This window comes from Leptopilina heterotoma, unplaced genomic scaffold, assembly GCF_015476425.1.
Source record: "Leptopilina heterotoma isolate Lh14 unplaced genomic scaffold, ASM1547642v1 Lhet_81, whole genome shotgun sequence".
Lineage (NCBI taxonomy): Eukaryota > Metazoa > Arthropoda > Insecta > Hymenoptera > Figitidae > Leptopilina > Leptopilina heterotoma.
Window position 1 is genome coordinate 327,542 of NW_025111185.1, and position 27,349 is coordinate 354,890.

Here is a 27,349-nt window from a genome sequence, read left to right on the forward strand (position 1 = left end):
TCCCCTTTTAGAATCCGTCCCCTCAATTTTAATCTGATTCATCATAGATGTTAAGATACCAAACGGCACTTCATTACACTCATTTCATAAATTAATTATTTCAACATTAGGCATAAGACGATAATTGAATTTCATTTTCACAATTTCATTTCATTGATAAAAAGGAAGAATAAGAAAAAGGCGCCAGAAATTTCTTATTGATATTGTTAAATGAAGAGGCAAAGTGCGATAAAATTCCGGTCATTCACGGGGCGGAGTGGAGTTTGAAAATATGTGTCTCGAGCAGAATGAATTGTGTAATATGGTGAAATCGATTTGTCAACCCTTTCAGTGAAAGTATTATGGACACTTTCATTCATTACAAATACTTTTTAAAAAAATACACTTCAGGACTCGAAACTGTGAAAGTATTTAAAAATATACGAACTTTACGGACCAAAAATGAAAAATTACGGACCAATTATTACTGATAAAAATATAACCAATCCAAATAACACAACATTTTACTTAAAACTATAAATTAAATTTTTCATAACTATAAAACTAAAATTCATTTCTTAATCAATTTTTAATAGAAAATTCTACGAGAATTCAATTATCTAAATATAAAAACATATACCCATAAATAATTTTATCAACAAATTTTTATATAATTAAATTCTTTCGACAAATTTTATTATTTATGGAAATAATTGATTCCCTAAGAAGAAATTTAATATTTCTAAACAATATTTAATTTTTGCGAAGAATTATATTATTACACTTGACAATAATTGAATTTTTACAAAAATTTGTAACTTTTCCAAAATTAAAATTTTTTTTTCGTACTTTCAACTAAAATTCTTCTATAAATCCTTCAATATTCAATTTTACGAAATTTCAATTATTCGTAAATTCTTCAATTCCTAAATATAAATATTAGAAAATAAAAACTTAAAATATTTTCAAAGAATTCAATTAAACTTTTTCAAAAAAATTAATTTCAAAATTCAATTATATTTCTAAAAATTCATGATTTAATAATTTTAATACTAAATAATTATCTAAAATTTTAACTAATGAAATTAATTTTTAAATCAATTTTTATTAGAAAATTCTACTAGAATTCAATTATGTATTAAAATACAAAAATAAATAATTTGTTGAATAATTGAATGTTTCTTCAAATTTAATACCAATATATAATTTTATCAAAAAATTTTTAAATAATTGAATTCTGAATTACAATTATTACATTTTTCGAGAAATTTTATTAAAATTGTATTAAAAACAATTGAAATTCAGCAATGAGTTTTATAATTCATGAAAATAATTGAATTTCGGAAAAGAATTTTATTATAAAAAAATTGCAAATAATTGAATTTCTTGTAAAATTTTAATTATTTATGAAAATAATTAAATGTTTGGGTAGAATTTTATCAACATTTTTTTTTTTGTTAAATAATTGAATTTTTTTTGTAAAATTTTATTAAAATATAAGACATTAAAAATCATTGAATTGAGGATAATTTTTGAAAATAATTGAATTTCATAAAAAAAATAAAAAATAATAAAATAAATAAAAAAATTGTAAATAATTGAACTCCTGTGAAATTTTTATTATTTTATGAAAATAATTATTAGAGGGTTTGCGTAGAATTTTATAACATTTTTGTTAAATAATTGAATTCTTTTGTAAAAGTTTCTTGAAATAAAAGATTTTATTAAAATTTTTCAAAATAATTAAATTTCAAAGAAGAATTTTATTGTTAATAAAAATAATTGAATTTTTGACAAGAAATTAAAAAAATTTTTTGAAAATAATTGAATTTCAGAGAAGAATTTTATTATAAAAAATTTGTAAATAATTCAATTCCTGTGAAATTTGTATTATTTTATGAAAATAATTATTAAAGGTTTGCGTAGAATTTTATAAAAAAAATTTTAAATATTTGAATTTTTTTGGAAAATTTCATTAAAATAGTAAATATTCAAAATCCTTGAATTGAAAAAAACTTTTGAAAATAATTGAAATTTTTGTCAAAAATTTCATTTCAATTTTTCAAAATAATTGAATTTCAAAAAAGAATTTTATTGTTTATAAAGATAATTGAATTTTTGACAAGAAATTTAAAAAAGTTTTGAACATAATTGAATTTCTGCAATCATATATGTAACTTCTCCAAAATTCAATTTGTTTTAGTGTTTTTAACTAAAATTCTTCTATAAATCCATTATTTTTATTAATTATCCATTATTTAATAATTTAAATTTTTGCTAAGAATTTCATTTCAATTTTTCAAAATAATTGAATTTTTGACAAGAAATTTTAAAAAGTTTTGAACATAATTGAATTTCTGCAATCATATGTAACTTCTCCAAAATTCAATTTGTTTTAGTGTTTTTAACTAAAATTCTTCTATAAATCCATTATTTTTATTATATTTATCCATTATTTGATAATTGAAATTTTTGCCAAGAATTTTATTACTTTTGAAAATAAATTGAATTTCTGCAATCACTTGTAACTTTTTCAAAATTTTTCAAATTAAATCGTCAATTTACGAACTTTTCGTCTTATTTCTATTAAATTGCAAACTTTACGGACTTTTTTTTAAAAAAAACTTATTATTTTTACAAACTTGAAGTAATATTGTAATAAGTGAAGACCCAAAGTGTGTTAAAATTCCAGTCCCATTCACAGGGCGGAGTGGAGTTTGAAAATATGTGTCCCGAGCAGAATGAATTGTGTAATATGGTAAAATCGATTTGTCAACCCTTTCAGTGAGAGTATTATGTACACTCTCCATTCATTACAAATACTTAAACAAATTAACTTTGGATATAAAATTAAAAATGCTTTTTAGAACCGAAGAATAAATTCTCGATAAAAAAGTAAATACTTTTTAAGCCTATATAGACAAAGAACTTTGATCTTTAAATTTTACAAGTTGTTAGCTGATTAAACATTGAAACTCGTTTTAATTTCGAATTTGGACATCAAACAAATTAACTTTAGAGAAGAATTCGGGACAGCATTTGGAGCTAATTTAAAAAGCATTTTTCTGACGACTTTTTATTATATATTATATATATAGAGAGAGGATGACTCAAAAGACAAATGTTATGACACACGTAGCTGGAGGTTGATAAATGCGAGTCTTTCAAAAATTGGTGTCTGTTTAGAATATTCATTGAAATCTAAGAGATAAGAGACCCCGGGTAGGATATCGATGCGGAGGAATCGATCTTTTAAGAAAAAGAAAAAGAAAAGAAATCAATAATCGAAGTTGGGTTTTCGGGTTCGGTATCCCTTTAAGGATGTATAGGCCTAAAAAAGAGAGAAAGCGAGAAAAAGAGAAAGAGAGAGGAATCCTTTTTCTGCCGTGGATTTAGGGGTCGGGGATGGCGGGTAGATGGTGAGTAGAGATAAGGAGCTACTTAACTTAACCCTTGCTCGAGCTCGTGCTCTCTTGGAGCAGAGCCAAGCAGGAGGACCTGTGAGACCGGAGGCCACACACCAAGAAAGACTAATAGCTGGGAAGATAACGCTCTTAAACACTTTGCCCAGCCAATACTTCTCTGCAACCTGCTGGTCTCCGCTCGATTAGCTCTCTTTTTCTCTCACGCTTGCAACCATCTCTCTCTCACTCTCTCTCTCACCAACGGGGTGCTACCTCGCGTCGATAAGACACGTACCAACCAGTTTTTGACTACCAAGCGGCTCCTAGGGCTTTCCATATCTAACGTATGTAATTCCCGAATCACTCGCAGGAGGAAATTTACGATAAAAACACGCTCCACACCTCCAAACTATTGCCTTTAGATTTTTGACCCAAGAATTTCTACTCCAAAAAACCAGGGTTCAAAATTTAGTTCTGTTTCTCCCTTATACTTTTCCCTCATTCTCCAGACAAAATTTTCACTTTTTCCCTGACTTCAAATAATTTCTAAAAAAAAAAATACAAGTAAACTTTTTCAAAAAAAAATCCATTTTACAGAATTGTTCAATTATTTCTAAAAAAATTCACGCTGTTTTTAATATTCAATTATTATCACAAATTTAAACGACCAAAATTCATTTGTAAAGGAATTTTTATTAGAAAATTCCATGAGAAATCAATTATTTATACTACAAAAATAAATAATTTTTTGAATAGTTGAATGTTTCTCAAAATTCAATTCTCATAAAGAATTTTAATACAATTTTTTAAGAATAATTGCATTTTTCGAAGAATTCGATTAAATTTGTATTAAAAATAATTGCAATTCTGCAACGAGTTTTATTATTTATGGAAATAATTGAATCTCTGTAAAAAAAATTTGATTATTTATGAAAACAAATATTGAATCTCTGTAAAAATTTTATTATTTATGAAAGTAGGTAATTGAATTATTGCGAAGAAATTTATAAAAAAATTTGTAAATAATTGAATTCTTGTCAAGTTTTTATTATTTTATGAAAATAATTGAATATTTGCATAAAATATTATCAAATTTTTTTCAAATAATTGAATTATTTTGGAAAATTTTATTAAAATAATAAACATTGAAAATCATTTAATTGAGGAAATTTTTTAAAAATAATTGAATTTTTACAAGAAATTTTATTAAAATTATTTGAAAATAATTGAATTGTTACCCAGAATTTCATTAAAAATTTTGAAAATAATTAAATTCTTTCAAGAAATTTAATTAAAATTGTATAAAATTTTTAAGAATAATTGCATTTTTCAAAGAATTTTATAACCTTTGAAAATAATTGAATTTTTGCCACGAATTTTATTAAAATGTTATTTTAAGTAATTGAATTCCTTTGGGTAATATACTAGATACTAAAATACTGGATATTAAAAATAATTGAATTTCGGCAAATTTTTAAAATCAATTAAATTTCTACGAGGAATTTTATTAAAATTATTTAAAAATAATTGAATTGTTACGCAGAATTTCATTAAAAAATTTTGAAAATAATTAAATTCTTTCAAGAAATTTAATTAAAAATGTATAAAATTTTAAAGAATTTTTTCAAAGAAAAGCATTTTTCAAAGAGTTTTATAACCTTTGAAAATAATTGAATTTTTGCGACGAATTTTATTAAAATGTTATTTTAAACAATTGAATTCCTTTGGGAAATTTTATCAAAATACTAGATATTGAAAATAATTGAATTTTGACAAATTTTCAAAATTAATTAAATTTTTGTTCAGAATTATATTTAAATTATTTAATAATACCTAATTGAATCGTTACGAAGAGTTCCATTAAAATTTTTGAAAATAATTAAATTTCTTTAAAGAATTTTAATAAAATTTTAAAGAATAAGTGCATTTTTACCAAAAATTTTTGAAAATAATTAAATTTCGGAGAAGAATTTAATAATTTCTAAAGATAATTGAGAAATGATGACGAGAGTTTTTACAAATTTTTGAATATAGTTGAATTTCTACAAAGAATTTTATTGTTATAATGATTTTAATATTCAATTATTATTTAAAATTTTAATTAATATTCATTATTAAATTAATTTTCATTAGAAAATTCAACTAGAATTCAATTATTTAAATGCAAAAATAAAAAATTTATTGAATATTTGAATGTTTCTTAAAATTCAATTCTCATAAGGAATTTTACCAACAAATTTTAAAATAATTAAATTCTTTCGACGAATTTTAATAAAATTTTTAAGAATAATTACATTTTTCTAGAAATTTGATTAAAATTGTATTAAAAATAATTGAAATTCCGCGATGATTTTTATATTTTATTAAAATAATTGAATTCCTAAAACCTAAAAAGAATTTTATTAACATTTTTTTATTAAATAATTGAATTTTTTCTGGAAAATTTTATTAAAACAGTAAATATTAAAAATTCTTGAATTGGAAAAATCTTTTGAAAATAATTGAAATTTTTGCCAAGAACTTCATTTGAATGTTTCAAAATAATTGAATTTCAAAGAAGAATTTTATTATCTATAAAGATAATTGAATTTTTGACAAGAATTTTTAAAAATTTCTGAACATATATTTGAATTTTTGCAATAATATTTAACTTTTCCAAAATTCAATTTTTTTAGTGTTTTTAACTATAAAATTCTTCTACAAATCTATTATTTTTAATAATTAAATAAATATGTATTAAAAAATTTAACTAATTTCAGAAGAATTTGATTTATTAAAATTTTTCAAAAATCAATAAGTTCTGTTTAAAATTTCTAATTAAATTCATTCAAAATTGAATTTTTCTAAAATTTTAAATTAAAACCTTTTGAAGTTGCTCTATTTATGAAAATCGTCTTTTAATAAAATTCCCTGACTTTTTTCTACTTTCTCTGACAAATTCTACTTTCTCTCCCTTTTCCCTGAATTCCCTGACCTGTGGCAACCCTGAAAGAATGAACGGATTTGAACAAACAAATATCCGAATTTTTGAAAATCGATCCCGATCTTTTGAAAATTTAGACTAAACGCAGAGATGACGAGAGAGAGAGGGAGAGAAAAAAAAATGAAAGAGAATGATAAACTAAAGCTTGAAAATTTTCATTATTCCCGCAGATTATGCTACATAATTTTGCGATTAACGAATAATATTTGCCACGCGAGAAAGAACGATACGAATGATAATATTTTCCGTAAACTCCTCCTCTGTTTGTGAAAGCGACATGACAGGTGCCAGGTACCCTTTGGGAACCACTTGTATAAACACTTATTTATACAATTTTATTCATGACTCACAAAACGCCATGCAGCCGCATTTACGCCTCTTGAATATATACTTGAATTCTTCTCTCGTTGACCTTTGAAGGTTCTTGTGTGTACATCTAAGCGTAACGGCAATTAATAACGGTATTGTTAAACGGATTTTAATAAATGTGCTATGTCAAGTTTCGTAAAACTCATATTCATATGCGCGCAATGTCTCATAACTCCGCGCAGATGGCAAAGACAAATTTACAAATTTCATTTTTTTCCCCATACGATTGCATAATAAAAATGAGAATTTGTACTTTCCTCAATCAATTTGTACTTTTTGTATTATGAATTTTTACTTTTTGTACAAACTTTTTGTATGAATCTGTACTTTTTTGTGTAATGAATCTCAATCTGTACTTTTAGTATAATGAATTTGCATAGTGAAGTATTAAAACAGAATCGAATTATTCCGAAATATAATAGCGGATTAGAAGAGCTCTGTAAAAATAATTGTTGTTGGTCACGTATATTTTTATTAAGTCGATATATAAGAGACGATATATAAAAGTTCTCGTGAAGAACAACACTTGCGGGATAAAAAATGCTCTTGCAATATACGGTAGTAGTATATAGTTTATGGTCAATGTGCTTGATGTAGTCAGGCTTCTTGTAACATGATCTTGACTCGCTATAATTAAAGTTCTCGATCACCGCTATCTCGTTCATCAGAGAACCGTCAGTTTTCATCACCCCAACCCCCATGAAACATTCCTTCCTTCCTTCCCTCCGCGCACCTCAATATGTCCAGATTTACTTTATTTTATTTATTTTCTCATACAATTCCCTCCACCAAAAATGGTGCCCGGAATTTATAAATAAAATTCAATTTCACACTATTACCAGTTGTAAAATAATAAGGATAAAATCGTGATAAATTCTCTTAATAGGCTGCTTGTATCTGCGTATACCCATAAAGTTAAGAACGGACACGCGGTTTATGTGAATTGGGGATATAAAATTGTTTCAGATTTCATTCTTAATGAGTCTCTTAATTAACGTGTCGCGATCTATGCAATATTCCCTTTAATTGTCTTGTAACTACATCCAATTTTTGATAGCAAAGAAGAATGCCGATTTGCATTATTTCGTTAAAAAAAAATAAGATTTCATTTTCATTTCATTCTTTTAATGTTTATAATACTTTTTATAGTTCATATGTTTTATTTTCTCGAATATCATATCGTTTCGGACAAAAATCTTATTCAGATTCATTTATCTTGAATGTCGACCTGTCATATTGTTTTTTTCGAGTCATGATGATATTGAACAAAACAACTGATGCGAGTGAGTGTGTTATATAGAAATCAATTATCGCAGTCATCATTTTTCCTTATGTTCTATTATATGTCGAAGGTCAATGAGAATGTAAATCCCAAACGATGTAACAGATTATTATTTATAATGCATAATATTTGTTGTCATATAAACGTCAATAAACGCGTGATTTTCTCTTTAATCTGTAATTGATAATCTTGACAATATGCGATCGTTATTGATGACAAATATACTTGTTTATAAACTTGGATCATCATTATCAGTTTATCGAATGCAACATCTGTGGGAAGCACTATTTGCAAATGTCTCATGTTTGATACCAAACAAATAAATTCAAGATTTTTGTTCACAGTTTCTAAGCATATCAAATTGAGACAAGAAAGTATCAAAAAATTGTTGCATCGCAACAATTTTGATACTTTCTTGTCTCAATTTGATATGCTTTGAAAAACTCTGATTGTACAACTAAATTTTTCTATACAAGAAAATGAATGAATGTTATTTTTAGGACCAAAATCAAGTTTTCGGTTGTGCAACTGTTTTAGTATTATTGTAATAAGGAAACTTTTGTACAGCCGGAACCAAACACTAAATGATGACACTTAGAGCGAAGAAACTGATCATAAAATCAAATGTTGAAAATTAAGAAAGAGCAATAAAATTTTACCTGTATGCTCTTCTCGCTCCTTAGCTAGTGATGTGATGAGTACAACAAATTCTTTAGACAAGAGCCTTCGACTTAAGAGCATCCAACAAAGAAGAGCATACTGAAATAACAACCGAATAACTATGTTTTGACCAAAATATGTCAAATATGAAAATAATACACGAAAATTTGATACACCCTCCCCAATTTTAGGTGTCGAATAACATGTGATTGGAAAGTAGACATGAAAGTGGCATGTTTTATGGCTTTTTGAAAACTTTTTTTTTTTTGTTATATTGGTTTTATGTTTTGAGCTTCTCTCTCCAGATTTCAGGAAGCGGAAAGAAGCCCCGTCGCAATGTCGTCGTCGTGGTCGTCATCATCGTCATCATCCGCACACGAAGCGAAAAATTTCTCTCTCACTCTTGCCGAATCGTATCTCATCTTTAACGGTCCCTCGCCTCGAGTCGCATTCAATTAGCGCTAATTAGCATGGCTTCCTATATGTCGCGCTTGATTGATTTACCTGACGTGCCGTCGCTCGAATCTGCGATTTTAAAAGCACATGGGAGAAACTACTCGTGGGAGAAACGTGACTCGAGAAAGAATTGACTTGGAGACGCGTGGCCTTAGAATCGCTGTTTCTAACGCGGTGTGTCTCGGGGCAATTACACGACTCAAAAGATAAATAGATAGCCGTCGACCCACGCTAAAGTCGGCGTTTCTGTCCCGCCGACGACTGCACCACACACAAACATTTTATATATGTTGCGCGCATATATACATTCGGGTCCTTTCAACAATTTTTAAGACGCCTTTAAAAATCGACAAAAAATGGTAATAGTCATGTAAATTACATTAGGTTCTACTACTTGACACCAAAATATTACCTTCCTTCTTCATTCTCATTGTATTTTATTATTCGACACTCTTCAAAATTTACATTAAACACCTTTAATTTCATAACTGGTTTTCTTTCCATATTTAATTAATTTTTCTTCGCCTTCCGTTTTCTTTTATTAATTTACATCGCGGAAAATTCACTACACGATTCATTTCTGATTTTTTGAAGTAGAATTTTTATGCGTATTACCCATGATAATTCCATGATTTCCAGATTTTCCATCATGACTTATAGAAACCCTGTATTATTTTGTATCAAAATTAACAAATGTTTTTTTGAATACAACAACTTTTGTTCCAAACATATTCTCTGCCCAAAATACAAATTTTAAGAAATATTTAAGAAGTTCCATTCTTTTGTGAAACGGAAAGTTATTATTACTGAACTTGCAGAATTGTAATCGTATAGTGTTATTGATGTTAAATTACCAAACGATTGCCCGCAATGATTTATGACTATTTTATTATATTTGTACAAGCATATTGGCGTTATCAGGTGAAATCGCGAAAGGATTTGCTCTCTCGCGTCTGGTTGAATGTACCATGATTTACAGCAGAATTAATGAGCGATTATTCCGAGCAATTAATTAGTATTCGGCGTCAATTACCGCAAAGCGTTGTACAGACACAGTGCGCTCATGCGCGACTCGACAGTCATCAATTTGCTCCCGTGAGGGGAACTATCCCACCAACACCGCTCGCCGAGGGTCCAGGTTCTCCAGCATCATTAGCACCACAGGGCACCAAAACAGTAATCTCACATTATGCACTTTTACGCTAATTACTTTTTCGCCAAAAAACGAATGTAAAATTCCTCAAAATCATTCTTATATGTCCCGGAGAGAGATTTTACGATTCTAACTGTACATTTTCTTTTTGCAAAATTGTAAAAATAAAAAATTGAAAGGGAAATTAAAATTTTTTTTGCAAATGACAATGTGGTTGATTAATCGTGAATTTGGTGGGGGTACATACTTCCCCTCAGGAGAGCGGATTGATAATTGCCCCTCCCGACAGTAATTGCCCCGCGGGGCGGCTTGACATCTTAATTGCTCGAGGCAATCGCATTGCTGAGTGGTAGCAAGTAATGCAAGTGGGCAGCTACCGTAACGAGGTGATTTTTCCCCAACACCCACGAGAGACGATTCAATTGCACTTATTCTCTGGCGATTTTAATCTTCCCATAAAGAAGAATCTTATTTTGTCATCCCAGATGGGCATCACTTTGATAAAAATCCATTCGCCTCTAGAGTATAAAAATAAAAAATATTTTAATACCATATTTGAATCTCCTGACAAATTTCGAGCATATCTTTTGGCACAAAATTCTTTGACTTTTTATGCAAACATATATATCTAAAGAGAAAAAAAAGTATAGTGTTAATTTGAAGTGGATTTTAAATGAGTTTATCTATTATTCAATGTGGCAAAAGCAAAACTACCAGATTTCAAATTATTGACTCTCGAAGGACAAGATTTTCAATTTACATTTTAATTCCTTATTAAACTTGAGGAGATAAAAAGAATCGATAATTATTCACTGTGGAAGCAAGAAAAGCAATCAGGTATAGATTGAAATTGTTGAGTATCAGCATCTTTTTATACTCGAACATCGAAAATCGTTTTCGGCGTGGCGATCGGCTTAATCCTTATCGAATCGACACTTTAAGACGTTGGTACACGAGTGACGCATTCGTGCATGAGTACTCAAGGCATAATTCCATCTTTCTTGCTCGACCGCTCAAATAAACAGCGATTAAATCCTTGTTAAGTCCAAGCACACCGACATCGCATTCCTGTGACGACGACGCAATGTTACGCCCGTGAGAGATTTAAGACTCGTTTATTCATTCTTTCCTCCTTCACTGCAGGCAAGCCGCACGGTTCCTAACAACTGAGAGAGAAAAATAGAGGGATAGATAGCGTCTGTCTATCTATACATATACACAACGAACCCAGAAGAGGAGGTATATATCTAATCTGTCCACTTTGGGTCTCGCGGGTAGCCGTGTTTTGCCCAGGGATCGTGTTAAGGGGATTTACATTCATTTCGAACCTAATAACCCGATCCCTGATCTTCACTGCGATTTCGAACACGATACATGCGGATATTCTCCATATAGGTCTCACACCTTTCTTCCAAAACTGATCTGCCGACTTCAACGTCTGCCAAATTTCACCTCAACAGATTACCAGTTATTTAATTATCCCATATTCTATAATTTGTTTTCATTTGTCCTTTTTAATCCATAGCATACTACACACCTCTGACCGAAACTTTCAAATTTACGCAACTCTCTATATTGGCTTAGACATACCCTTTTACAATCTGTCTAAACTTAATGACAACTGTTTCAAAAATTATGCAACAAAAATGCCTTCGAAGACTTGAAAAAATCGGTTCTTTTGTGTAACGCACCTTTTAAAAAAGGATCGATATTTTTTATTTTGTTTTTAAAATAGAAAAGAAGATGTTTTCCGATGAGTTTGTAAATAGCTGCTTGAGCGAAGCGAGAGCAGCAATTTACAAACTCATCGGAAAACATCTTCTTTCTACACTTGGTGCAAAATGTACAGTATTTTTTCCATTGTCAATAATTTCCCAAAAAGAAGAATCATATCAAAATCCTTAAAATCATATTGATAGGAGCATAAATCGAGAAGCTTCATCATAGTGTCATCGTCCTCGAATGATTAGTCGCAAGAATAGACAGTAGACGTTGAGTCAGCGAATGAAATGTGAGAAGGGAAAACGCAGAAATAATATAATATACAAGAAACAAGAGGCGTACAGCAAACAGGACCAGATGGAATTATTAATCGCTGCATATAAAATATCAGCGTGCGTAGGAAGATGATGAAGAAAATTTATCTTGAAGTTCTTGACTATTCGGAAGATAGAGAATCCTGGCGGGATCTTTCTTCCCTTCACTTGAAAGGATTCAAAACGACTCATCGTTGTCGTCGGCACATCATGTATAATCAGAATATATATACATATATATATATTTAACCAGATGCCGATTATTTTTGTCGAAGCTCTTGTTGTGCCATTAAGTACCGTTATCTCAACTCACCGAATATTCGCATTTAAGCTATATATGCGTGACCACCACATAAGCGTGAAATTCTTCAAAAATATACATGTCAGCAAAAACAAGTCGCAAAAATAATCGCCAAAGATTTTCAACAAGGTTTAAATTTTTAAGAGATGCACGATATCTTAAATAGATATAGTGTTTTGATAAATATTTTGATAATTTATTAAATATTGGTGAGACCTTAAATATTACGGGTTAAATACTGGCAAATACTGCCTAAGTACTGACAAAAAATGATAAATATCAGTAAACACTGAGGTAAATATTGGTCTTTTCTGTACCAAACAAAAAAATGTCGTCTTCAAGAGAATTTCATTGCACCTTCACGTGGAAGTTTGCCAACAGGTCCTAATCCCCCTAGCGGTTTCTAATCTGATGCCATTCTCTTTCAAAACCGGCAATAATCTGTTTGAGTCTCATACTCTTTGTATCGTCTTTAAGGAACACTGAAAAATTCTATATATCTTTTACAAGAAAACTACTTCATTAGAACAAAATATTTTTGGTTTTCTTGACCCAGTCCAAAGATAAGATATGTCGATAGGTTTTTTCTTTTTTTGCAAAGCGAGAGGTGTGTTACATCTGTGAGTTTCGAGTCTGGGTGCATCCAAGTGTTGCTGATCGGCTTTGACAGTGCGTCATCACCCGTATACTTCGAAGCTCGTGGTCTCATTGACGACGCGACGGGAGTGACGTGCCCAGGGGGCAAAACAACACACTTGGGCCTCCGGTAATCCGTTCCCACAGACAAAAGAGATTCGTGGCCCGTCGCCTCCAATCTTCTTCATCAACATCCTCGTGGTCGTCTCTTCGATGCAGGTAATAAGGATGTAACTTGAGCTTTCCAAACAGTGATGGTCCTCTTCGATCGCCTCCATATACGATCATGCTCGCGATCACAATTTTTCCTCGAAATCGCACCTCAAGACAGGATTCTTTCTCTCATGATGCTATAAATATATTTTTCAGCGTAGACTTTTGGTGTGTATTTACCGATCATCATCAGTCTTTGCGTTTTCAGATCTCTCAGCATCTCGTTTACTTCTTTTGTTCTGTGTATACTCAATGCGAGCTCGAAAGGACTTTGACTTTATGTATATATGTGCTCTACGATCCTTGATGGACCGAGAGGGAGAGACGCCGACGAGAAATATTAATGCAGTTTATTTTAAATGCGCATGGTAAGAGAAGATGAAAATAAAATGGTAAACGAAAGACAAGGAAGGAGGAACGAAGCGTGAGATAGGTCATCCGGTACTTGGATCGCATCTTTGCCAAGCCGGACCTCCTGAGAGCTCCACAAACACTCAAAAGTCTCGCTCGATTCTCTTTAAAAACCACTGGGCCATTGTTGCCACGTCATCTCACGAGGTTAACACCGTTGTCGCTGTACATATGAGTGAATATATCAAAAGAGGCGATCGATCTCGATACTCGCCTGTGGGTTTCTGACACCGGAAGTCAACTTCGCGTCTCTTCTATACGCACTTGTACGGCTTCTATACTCGATTTTATACAAAAGCTACTCTCGCATATTCATCACTGCATAAAATTAAAATTTCAAGTCTTTTCATAATGGCATGTGCCAACAGTTTTGTTGTGTATAGATGTAAAACAAATTTTATGTTAATGTGCCGGAGAGATGGTGACAGACTTTTGAGAATATGAAGATGGATGAGCATTTTTGAAGGAATGAAGATTAATTAGGGAAGGTGGGAAGAAAAGTGGAAGAATGACTTCCTGCTTTTAATCAGCTGATCGCAGGGCGGATCGTTCAAAGAGAGTCCATAGTGAATGGAACGAAAAGATCTGGTACTGGGCCAGTGGAGACCGGAGATGAGAATACCGCAGGTGGGAGGGAGTCGAAAGGTCGAAAGAAGAACCAAGTGGAAGGTTAGACCCTGAGAAACCGAGAGAGAGAGACAGAGAGAGGGAGTGAAGGAGCAAGGACGAAGGAGGGAGGAACCAGAAGAGCCAAGGTGGCGGGGGCGGGGCTCACCTCTGGATACTGGAATGGAGCCATGGAGCCAGGCAACCAGCGTTGCTTCTCCATCTTCCTTTATCTCGTGGGTCCACGAACCCAACCCCCTTCAACTGGCCCTCCTTCTGCACATTATAATCTTTTTTTTCCTTTTCTCGCACTCGTGCCTTCGTCTTTTCATAGACCACTCTCCTCTTCACACCACACGTGATACAAAGATAGCTACCACGCATATTACTTCAGAATTCCACTTTCGAGATCTACATTATTTTTCTAATTTACTCACTTGACTTCATTATATCTGTATTCAATAGCCATCTCCATTCACAGTGAATATCATTCCACCATTATCGCAATTATCCTCCTTTCAATGTTGCCCCTCATCTACTACTTTATCACAAATAGCACAACACTTCATAAAACATAAATTCTTTCGCATCTTATTTTAATCCTAAAGTTAGCATCGATTTTTCGCCAAAAAATAAACTAACCATTTTTTTTAAGGTTTCAGGTTAAAAGTTCACACATAATTTGCCAAACCCAAAAAGATTTAGTTCCTTAAAGATTCATAATACATACTTTCGTTTTAGGTCGATTTTTAATTATTTATTTAAAAAGAGGGATAAGACGGTGTGTTCCCACAGTAAAATAAAATGCTTGTTATACGTTATGGCCTTACAACACCCTTTAAAGTCAGTTCGCGGTGAATTATTATCTTCCACCGATCTACCCATTCTCTCTCCTTCTCTCTATATATATATAAACGCCAGAGAGTCTTGGCGCGCAGAATATAACTAAGTCTCCAAAAGCTATAAGGAATATAATGAAGCAGAAATTTATGGGTTTTATGCATGATAATCTCGCGAGATGTACGCTGAATCAATTTAACGAGACTAGCGAAACTTTATTATAGTTATATAGATCTCCTCGCTGCGGTAAAACTTATTGTAAATTGTAAAATCAACTCAAGACTTTCATCTTATTAAAAAAAAAAAAAAAAGAAATCAAGTATACATAAAATTTAATCAACAAAATTTGATGTGATCATAATAAGCGTCAAATTACAAAGTATTTATTTGTAGACCTTGTGAGAGATTGTTTTCTTTTGTCCTTGTCAGGAAAGACAGTTTTTTTATTGTAGACTATACAGTTAATTTTGCATCAAGTGTGGAAAGAAGATGTTTTCCGATGAGTTTGAAAATTGCTGCTCTCGTTTCGCTCAAGCAGCTATTTACAAACTCATCGGAAAACGTATTCTTTTCTATTTTAAAAACAAATGTCGAACAATTTTACTTTTCTCATGTGGGGTACATGCGTTGAAAAATTTACATTTTTCTGCGCATTGTGGGCATGGAAAGTAAAGAGTGCAAAAAAAAGATGAAAAGCATCCAAAATATTGCATTTTTCTGCCTAGCATGCTAATAAAATGTATACAGAAATGTGTATTTTTTGCAGAGTATGCAGCAAAGTAATAAAACATGTGCAGTAAAATGTATCTTTTCTGTATAGTAAGCAGCAAAGTAAAGAAGACCTTCCTGAAAAGAACACTCTCCAGCAGTCAAAAATACCCTCTCTAATTTCCATTCGCCATATGGAAAGCACAAAAATTAACATCCTAATGACTTGTTGAAGTGCAAAAATTAATGGTTTCCGTTTATTGGATACTTTAACTATTATACAGTATATATTCTTCGTGGAACTATTTAAGGTCAGAGCAAAGGTTATACACGACGACCGAAATGTAACGAGGAGCATCTCTCTCTCTCTCTTTCTCTCTTGTTTAGTAATAAACAGCGGCATTTTCTTTTCAAGTTTAAAAAAGTCGGTGATTCCTGCTTCCTGGGGTTATCTTTTTAGTGAAAAAGAAACAGGGATGTTCTCGCGCACGGTAGTAGGCCACCATCAAGGATATATATGTACCTTTTTTTCCCTAATGGATTACAAGCCGGGCCATTTTTCACTCGAAATGGATTTTCATAAGGGCCGACGGAGATTCTTGGCCTTTGCTTGACCGCCTCTCTTCCCTTTTTTTCCCGTTCTTTCTTTCTTTCTTTCTTTCTTTTTTTCTCTCTTTTTTTATTTAGTGCTTCTTCGTTTTGCTCCTTCCCCTTTCTCACGCGAACGCGACTCTGCCAAAATGTTTGTAAATACATATAAAGTTTTGGGAGGGGCTCGCGGATATCCCGCTGAGCGAACAGGACGCCCCATCGAGCACTCAGTTCCTTTGGCCCCCTCATCGGATTCCTTCCACTCTTTATATAAGCGATCTTAACTTTTTTACATTAAACCACATCGACTCCCCTCCCCCCTCTCTATCTCTCTTCTTTTCTCCATTCCCACAAAAACCACAAAATTCTCCACATTTCTCTAAATATTGTATATGGAGAATCGATTTTTCTTGATGTCAACTTAATACTATTTTTATTGGGTTTTTTGATAGTTGGGTGTTACCTTCCTTCCGCATTTTCTTTGTGCTTTATTTTCTTATTAAAAATTCTTCAATTTTCATTAAATCCTCCACATTTGACATAATGTGATTGTGACTCTAGGTAAAAAAAGGAAAGAGGCGGTCAATTTTGTTTATGATTAATTTTCGAATTGATAGGCCGGAAGTACAAAATACTGCGAATGGGACTCTTAAAGATTAATCGGTCTCAAGAGATATTCAACTGAATGAGGTCACCATTGAGATAAACACAAATACTCTAGAGAATAATCCCTTTAGTACAAATTCTCTCATTGACTGTCATTCACAACTTTTAGCATCGCTTTTAGCATCGCTTTTGGCACAACCATGACTCGGCAGATATTTCCAACAAGACATTTTTCCAATATACTAAGGATAACATCTTCCAGTAGGTATAACTCCTGCTAAACATGAAAATATTACTTCTAATTTCGCATTTGAATAATTTGTCCTCGAGTAATAACTCCATTGTGAAGAAATTTTTAGAACGATTGAAATGTCCAACAATGGAAAAAGTGGTTAAAGAATTAAAGGGAACCTAAAACTGGTATAAACACTCGAGTTTTTTGCCTTCACGCCCCGAGAGTCAATTGCGAGTATTATTCCCTTAATCCGGTCGGGGTGAATGTCAAATTTTTTCGAAACGGATCGCTCACAGGGGAATTAAGGTTCGCATTGAAAATCGAACCAGAATAGTTGTGTGTTGGAAAGTGTCACTAAGCTGTTAATTGTTACCTACTATAGTAACCCATTCATTCACACAAGCAAATCTTGCCCTTGGGACATTAATGGGCAATTGACATTCGCGTTTTATTATAAAAAAAATTCGGACCATCGAATCATTTTACATTTTGGTAACATTGAACGAGAGAATAAGGATCGAGTAGACGGCTGCGCGTTTCCCTTAGGAGGTTTCGAGTCTGGATAAAAGGAAAGACCGGTCGAATGCTTGTCCTGGCAGTCAATAGGACCTAATTGCTTTTACACAAACCATCCTTTAGACATGAGGAACAAATCGCCGCGCGGCCGCTTTTACCGCGTCCATCTTTCTCCCATTCAAAATTCAAAGAATCAAAAAAAAAAAAAAAGAAAGAAAAGAAAAATACAGAACCCAAAACAACTTCCCAAGTCAGAGAAAGCCAATTCACTTTTTAAGTATTTACAAACAGCTGTTAACTGTGTTTTCAGACAATTCAGATCGTTATGTAAAAAAATACCTCACTCTCACGTTCTTGTTACAATTTCTAAACAAGAATTAAACACTTCTCACAATTATCTTTTGTACATCCTTCGAAAAACTCTGTATCGTTTTCTATGCTTTTCATACTAAAATATTCATTTTTACAATCTTAGCAAAAATATGACGATATTTATATTTATCCATAAATATTTTCTTCTTTTTAGCAAAAATATTCGGATATTTACATCAAAATATTTTCTTCTTCAAAATGAAATCTCCTCAATGGGGATTCCATTAAAAAAAGAATGTTCAGATTTGTGCACATCTCTTGAAAGACTTATATTGACGAATAAAGAGAATCATTTTCAACTTTAAAAAATGAAGAGGGTTGTAATATGAATATAATAGTTTTCATTTATAGCTTTGCGAGTATATTCGTGAAATGCACATGAGCAGAAAGAAAGTTGCCTTTTTTCGCGTCCACAAGCAGAAGGCAATCATGTTTCTTAAAAATAAAAAAAAGGAAAGAAAAAACAGGTACAGAAACATTTGTCCGCGTTCATGAGGGTAAAAAAGCATTTTGAAACACGATTATCCCGCAGAGCGCTCGAAAATCAAATCCAAGTCTAGCAACTTTTGTGAATGAAAGCCACAATAATATGCGCTACGTTGCACTAGAGAGGAAGAAGAACTCAAGGGGTTTCACTCTCGTGCCCTCGATATAATACACACTATGCGGCATTCCAGATTAGACAAGGTTTCATATGGAAGTTTTGTACTCGCAGTGGCGTAGAAAATAAGGAAGTCGTTCAAAATATAATAATAATAATAATAATAATAATAATAAAAATAATAAGAATAACAAATAATAATATTAAAAATAAAAAATAATTAAAAATAATAAGAATAACAAATAATGATAAAAATTATAAAAAATAAATAATAACTCAAAAATATACTAAACTTTTGAACGCTCAAATAAACGAAAATTTATTTCTTCGTCAAATTAAATTTTTATTACAATAATTTTTCGTTCACTACCAACAAAAATTAATTACAAAGTTTCTGAATGTAAAATTTCAGTTTTTAATTTTTATATTATGTAATCGCAGTAATTTACAAAAATATTTTTAATAGACAATATTTCGTTCATTTGAACGATCAAAACTTTTATAGATAATAAAAATAAAAGTCTGAAAAAAAGGATTTTAATTTATAAAAAGGGGATTTTTCCAATTATTAAGTAAAAAAAAGTTATCCTACATCGCTTTTAAATATTCGATTAGAAATATTTGAAAAGAAATTTTGCAAAACCCGATATTTTCATTCAATTTAATTAATTATCAATTCCAAAAAAAAAGTGGAGCTGATATTTTTCGTTAAACAAACGAATCAGAATTTTTAAATGATTTCTTTTGATATATATAATCATATTTTATATACTATATATATATTTTACTTACGAAAAAAACTCATCCTTGATAGAAAACATATGTTGTTTAACTCACCTGGAAAAAAAAGAAAATACTTTATATTAAAATATTATTCTCCAATAAATAAAAAATGAAAATAATTTTATGAATTAAAGTAAGATTAAAGAAAATTTCTCTTAAATAATTTTATTAAAATATTTCGATTAATTGACATTAAAAAATAAATTATAAATTTATTAATTATTATAATTTTAGGGATCGCACAGTCATTTTTTTTTATTTAATTTTAAATAAAAAGGATGATTTTAATTTTTAAAAAGGTGATTTTTCAAATTAAATAAATTATAATTGTACTGTAGTTCATTTTAAAGATTTTTTACCTTCTGTCTTAATTGTAGCTTTTTTTAAATCAGACATTTTTGTTCATGCTTTTTTCTTAATTAATTATATTTCTTTATTTTTTCCTTAATTAACAATTTATTTAAATTTTTGAATCAAAATTTTTGTTATAACGCCACTCTTGATTTAAAATTTTATGAATTCGACTAAATCCAAAAATTGAATTTCAGTAAAAATTAGTAAAATTTACTTTGGACTTGATAAAATTTCCTCTAATAGTAAAATTTACAATTAAAAAAATTTTTTTCCGGCATAACTTTTACTATTGACGAAGAAAATTTCTTTATAAAAATGAGAAAAATTTACTTTTAAAGCAGTAAAATTTACTCTGTAAATAATAATATTTACTATCAAATTATACTACGTTCGAGAAAAATTAAAAAAAATATTTTCAAAAATTAACTGTGGAAATAGTAAAATTTGCTATTAAAAATTTGGAAATAGTACAAATCGACAGTTTAGGTTTCGCTTTGCAAATAGAAAAAGTTATTTTATGTTTGTTACTTCTTATAAAAAAATCTCAAAGTTTAAAAACTCTGAGAAAATAATATAAAAAGATTTTTAAGTTTCAAAAAATTAAAACTTTTGCAAAAGTTAGCAAAAACTAAGTAATTCTCTATCTTACAAAAATAAAATGCAAAATTTTTGTAAATTTTTTTTGAAAAATGCGGGAAAAGGGGAAAATATTCATGATTAGAAAGGAGGGGGAGCGGGGGGTAGCTGTTTCAGGGGATTTTATTAAATTTTTTTTAATTGATTAATTCACATTAGTAAAAATTTTTACTAATTTTTAGTCACTTTCCACTAACATTTTAGTAAAAAAAAAAAATAAAATTACTCTCTAAATTTGAATTAGTAAAACTGTTTCCTAATTTGAATTAGTGGCTGACTTTTTACTTTCGAGTTAGTAAATTTTAGTAATAAATAGTAATTCCTACTATTTTAATAGTAAATTTTACTAATAAATAGTATTTCCTATTTTAATAGTCAATTTTACTAATAAATAGTAATTTCTACTAATTCATTAGTAAAATTTACTCATTCAAAAGTAAAAAGTCAGTTACTAAAAATAAGTAAATTTTTACTAATGCTTGTGTAAATTAGTAAATTCTTAATGATCCTTAAGTAAGTTAGTAAATTTTTAATGATCCTTAAGTAAATTCTTACTAATCCTTAGGTAACTTCTTACTAATGTGAAAACAGTTTTCTTAAAAGTATCAAATTGATACTAAAGTGGATCAAATTGATGCAAAAAATTTTAAACAATTTCTGATTTGATCCACATTTTTGGTATCAATTCGTTGCAATTTGATACTTTTAAGTTAACAATGAATTAGTGTCTCAATTTTTACTAAAGTTAGACAGTTTTTTTAAGGATATGAAATCGAGATAAAAAACGAGTCAAAAGTTTCATTTCACAACGTTTTGATACGTTTTTCCTAAGGATATCAAATTGAGCCAAAGAACGAATCAAAAGTGTTGCGAAGCAACCTTTTGATACGTTTTTTGTCTCAATTTGACATTCTTAGAAAAACTCTGTTCAGGTTTAATAAAAGCAAACAAAAATCCAAAAATACAACCTACCAAATATACCAACTCCCAACTTTTTCCCACAAGAAAAATCAACTCCCACGCCTCTGGAATTGTGACCTCTAAAGCTCATCTTTTTCTCAAGTCAAAAGACTATGTAAATTTACCTCCACAGCTTCTTCATCTTACTAACATCTCTAATTCGGTCATCATTCTCGCATATGCTATACAGAAGGATGAACGCATCTCTCTCTCTCTCTCTCAAATAAATATAAATACACACAACTTTTCTCTGACTGCCACAGGTAGCAACGAAAAGAAGGAAAAATATTAGTCGATCGCCGTGACCGGATCTCCTCGAAGCTTGTATTTATACTCTTGTTTGCCCCTTGATTCGCCACGGACTCACCTTTAAAAGTCTGTCGGTTCGCCTGTCACACCGGTCAAAACACGCATTTACTTTTCTCCACCGTCTGTCCTTTACCTGCCGGAGACCACCCTCTGCTTCGTTTTCCTCCCTTGGATTTATTTCAATATTCTTTTTCCAAAACATATATTTTGAGGTCAAATTATGTAACTGGATGTTGGTTCAACTTCTCAAGCAAAAAAACCATTATTTTCTTAAGTAGACGTACCGAATTAAGGCTTAAAAATTTCCATTCTTCAAAAAAAAAAAAATTATTATTAATGACGTTTGAATGATTATAATATTTCTCTTTCTTTACATGTATATGTATATATAATATTTATATTCTTTATAAGTCAACCGAAAAATATACTCTAAAGCTCGCTCTAAAGAGCAAAATATATTTTTATAGACAAAATTTCTAGCTAAAAATTTCATATTTTTCTGAAAATATTTTCTATGTGCTTTAGTTTGTTTTTGGTTCAAGAAATTTATATTCAATTCAACACAGAAGGAAATTATCTGCTGGTTATTGTAGCTCTTTTGTTATTAGTAGAAAATAACTTGAAATTCGAAGAAAATGAGAAGCATTGAAGCAAATCTTTTTTTATGCATAACTTATTATTATTAGTTAATATATCATAAAAAATCTATTCTTATTTTTTTATTTCAAAACTTACTAATTTTGGGGCAGGATAAAAAAAAACTATTGATTATTCAAAAAAAAAAAAAGAAAACAAGTGCTAATGGGAAATTTTTGAATGTTTTTCAGAGGTGCAAAGAGAAGCTGAACACTTTAGCAATATCAGTGATGAACCAATGGCCAGGAGTAAAATTACGTGTAACAGAGGGTTGGGACGAGGAGGACAAACATGCCACGGACTCTCTTCATTACGAAGGACGAGCAGTCGACGTTACCACCAGTGATCGCGATCGTTCCAAGTACGGCATGCTGGCAAGACTGGCTGTCGAAGCTGGATTCGATTGGGTCTACTACGAATCCAGATCACACATCCACTGTTCTGTTAAATCTGGTAAGTTACCATCAAAAACATATTAAACCCATTTTAACTATATTAAAATCATTCTAACTAATAAAACCATTCAAACTATTAAAACCTTTCTAACTATTAAAACCGTTCTAACTATTAAAACCGTTCAAACTATTAAAACCGTTCTAAATATTAAAACCATTCTGACTAAAAAAACCATTCTAACTATTAAAACCATTCTAACTATTAAAACCGTTCTACCTATTAAAACCGTTCTACCTATTAAAACCATTCAAACTATTAAAACCATTCAAACTATTAAAACCGTTCTAACTATTAAAACCATTCAAACTATTACAACCGTTCTAACTATTAAAACCATTCAAACTATTACAACCGTTCTAACTATTAAAACCATTCAAACTATTAAAACCATTCAAACTATTAAAACCATTCAAACTATTACAACCGTTCTAACTATATTAAAACCATTCAAACTATTTTGACCATTACAACGATTCTAATCATCAAAATATTATAATCATCAAAACCATTGTAAACATTTTAATCATCAAAATCATCCTGACCACTAATAACATTTTAACCATTCAAACTATTTTAATCATGAAAATCATTTTAACCACTAAAAACACTTTAACCATTCTAAACATTAAGACAACATTTTCTCAATTTGATATCCAGGGTTGCCACAAATATTTAATTCACTCTCAAAATTATTTGATACTCAAAAAAAGGTACTATTACATTTATTTATAATTTTATACAAATTTCTCTAATTGTAAAATTATTCGAAAACAATGTTAATAAACAATGTTAACAAATAATGTTAAACAAACAGAAATATTAAATATACATTCATACAAAATTACTCTGGTTCAACGAAACTAATGTACAAAATCGAAAAAAAATCAATAACTTCTTTTTTAAATAAATATTTAATCATTATTATTTTTCCACAAAAATGAAGATTTTAAAAAATTTTAATTTCAAACCTTTTTGAAATTAAACAACTTATAAAAAATTTTTATAAAACATGAAGAAATCGATCACTCCAAGTCGAAGAATCGGAATGATCGATTTCTTCATGTTCTATAATAATTAAGATTATCATAAAATTTTTCAAACAAAATTTAATTATTTACAAAAATCCTAATCGAATTCTTCGCAAGAATCCAATTATTTTTAAAAATAGTAAAATATCTCAAAAGAATTCAATTATTTAAAAAAATGTAATAAAATTCGTTGCAAGAATTCAATTATTTTCATAAATAATAAATCGTTTATTCGGAAATTCATTTTTAAATCAATTTTTATTAGAAAATTCTACAAAAATTCAATTATTTAAATTCAAAAATAAAAAATTTATTAAATAATTGATTTTTTGTTAAAATTGAATTCTCGTAAAGAATTTTATCAGCAAATTTTTAAATAATTGAATTCTTTTGACGAATTTTAATAAAATTTTTTAAAAATAATCACACTCGTAATCACATTTTTCAAGGAATCCGATTAAAATTATATCAAAAATAATTAAAATCCTGCACTGACTTTTATTATTTATGAAAATAATTAAATTACTGAGAACAATTTTATTATTTATAAAAATGAATTATTGCGAAAAAATTTATAAAAAATTTATAAATAATTGAAATTTTGGGAAATTTTTATTATTTATAAAAAAAATTTGTTTGCGTAGAATTTTATTAACATTTTTTTTAAATAATTGAATTTCAATTCAATTCAATTATAAAGATAATTGAAATCGTGACGAGCATTTTTTTCTTAATTTTCGAAAATAATTGGATTTCTGAAAAGAATTTTCTAACTCTTGAAAATAATTTATTTATGAAAATAATTGAATTTTGCAGAGAATTTTATTAAAAATCTAGAAAACAATTGAATTTCTGGGATGAAGAATTTTGATATTTATCTAGATAATTGATTTCTTTCTAAGAATTGAGTTAAAATTTTGGAAATAATATTAAATACAATATTAAAAAATTCAACTATAATTTCAATAGAATTAAAATTAAAATTGTATTTTAAAAAATAATTGATATTCTGCGATAAGAATTTTATTAAGATTTTTTTTTAAATAATTGAATTCTTTTGGAAAATTTTATTAAAATAGTATATAGATATTTAAAGTCATTAAATTGAGGGAAATATTATTTTTGAAAATAATTAAAATTTTCCCAAGAATTTTCTTAAAGTTTTTGAAAATAATTGAATTTCGAAGAAGGATTTTATTATTTATAAAGATACATGAAATTTTGTCGAGAATTTTTAATAATTTTTGAACATAATTAAATTTTTGTGAAGAATTTCATTATTTTTGAAAATAATTGAATTTCTGCAGTTATATTTGTAATTTTAATTTATTTTATATATTATATTTATTTATTTTCATTTTTTATTTTAACGTCGTTAAAAATTCAATTTTTTTTTTTAGTGATTTTAACTAAAATTCTTCTATAAATCCATCATTTTTAATAATTCATTAAATACGTATTAAAAAATGTAACTAAGTTCAGAAGAATTTGAATTATTAAAATTTTTTTAAAAAAATAAGTTCTTTAAAATTTCTCATTAAATTCATTCAAAGTTGAGTTTTCTTATGAATTTTAAAAATTTAATTTTTTCTACTATACTTTTATTAAAAATCCTTGACTTTTCCCTGAATTCCCTGACCTGTGGCAACCCTGAATATTCTTACAAAAACTGTGACCATTTTAATCATCAAAATCATTTTAACCACTAAAAACACTTTAACCATTAAAACCTCAGTTTTTCTAAGGATATCAAATTGAGACAAAAAACGAATCAAAATTGTTGCAATGCAACAATTTGCAACAGTTTTTTGTCTCAATTTGATATCCTTAGGAAAACTGTGACCATTTTAATCATGAAAATCATTTGAATCAAAAATTCAGAATGTAAAAAAAGAATAAAGAGAAATAAATTTCACACTGATGGAAAAAAGGCATTTCGGTATTCTAATTTTGTAAAACAAAAAGATATCAATTATAATAGAAATATATCCCCTGCATTGGAACGTGAGAAAATAAAAAGATAAAATTGCAAAAAAAATGTATAATTTTATATGAATAATCGTGTTGCTATACTTGTTTTCGTGAAAATTCAAGTTCGTAAAAAATAATCGTAAACTCTTAACGAGCGAAATCACGGCGAAATGGCAAGAATCTTGGGTAAAGATATCCCTCTGCCGCGTGAGAAACTTAAAGGTGCGCTTATATATATATGTATATATGTACAAAACTGATGTCGATTCACAGTGTGCTGAAAATAGAAAGCAGGAGGGTTCATATGTATATAAGAATGCGATAAAAGACCCTCCCCGCTTGGCTTTTGGAAAGAGAATGGCCTTTTTGAGTTAAGGACTTGTTTGATTTAAATGGAAAAAAACGGAGGAAGCCATGATCAAAATTGGTTACATTAAATGAAAGGCGGAGTCAGTATATATTATAGAGGCACTCAAGAATTGTATTTCAATCGATTTTCTTAATTTCTTGATAATTTGACAAGTATAAATTTTATTTCAAAAAAAGAAGGCGCACGGTTAGAAAACGATTTTGAAAAATCGTTTTTAAATCTTAAAATTTTTATGCAATATCCCTCTTTATATAGAGACAACTTCGCGAACCAATAATAATAATTTGTATTCGTATTCTTCATAAAAGTTTTCAAACATATAGTTTTTAGTATAAAATATATAAATACACTAAAAAATGTTTTTCAATATTGAAATTTACTTTTGAAAACTTTTTTATGAAGATTGACAATAGTTGTAAAAGTTCGGATCTTAGAATTCTTAACCATGAATAACAGCGATGCAAAATATCACTGCTGCCTATAATGACCATTAAAAATTTAATTGGTCTTTCCTTATGAATAATAATATATCATTTCTCAAACGATTCTAAACTTGTTAGAAATTAATGCCTTTCTGAATAATTATCACTCATTTCAAATTAAATTGAACATGTACCATTCTGAATTATCGCATTAAAAGTTTTCTCGACACAAATCAACAGTTTTACAAAAGTATATATCATACAAAATTTTAATTAGTAAAAATGTTTACTAATTAACTTTTTGATTTTAAATTAGCAAATAGCAAATAGTTTTACTAATAAATAGTAATTTATATACTTATTAGTAAAATTTACTATAATTCAAAAAAGCAAAAAATCAGTCACTAATTCAAATTAGTAAACATTTTTACTAATTCAAAAGAAAGTAATTAAAAAATATCAAAAA

The 27,349-nt window shown here is 29.2% G+C and overlaps 1 protein-coding gene across 1 annotated transcript in view; it reads left to right on the top strand.

Moving 5' to 3' along the window:
• Window positions 1-27,349, top strand: part of LOC122511202 (sonic hedgehog protein A) — a 79,386-nt gene that overhangs the window by 41,268 nt on the left and 10,769 nt on the right. Inside the window, exon 2 of the mRNA XM_043626315.1 lies at window positions 22,828-23,089. Coding sequence (XP_043482250.1) covers window positions 22,828-23,089 — 262 coding nt within the window. The remainder of the gene's footprint in view (window positions 1-22,827; window positions 23,090-27,349) is intronic.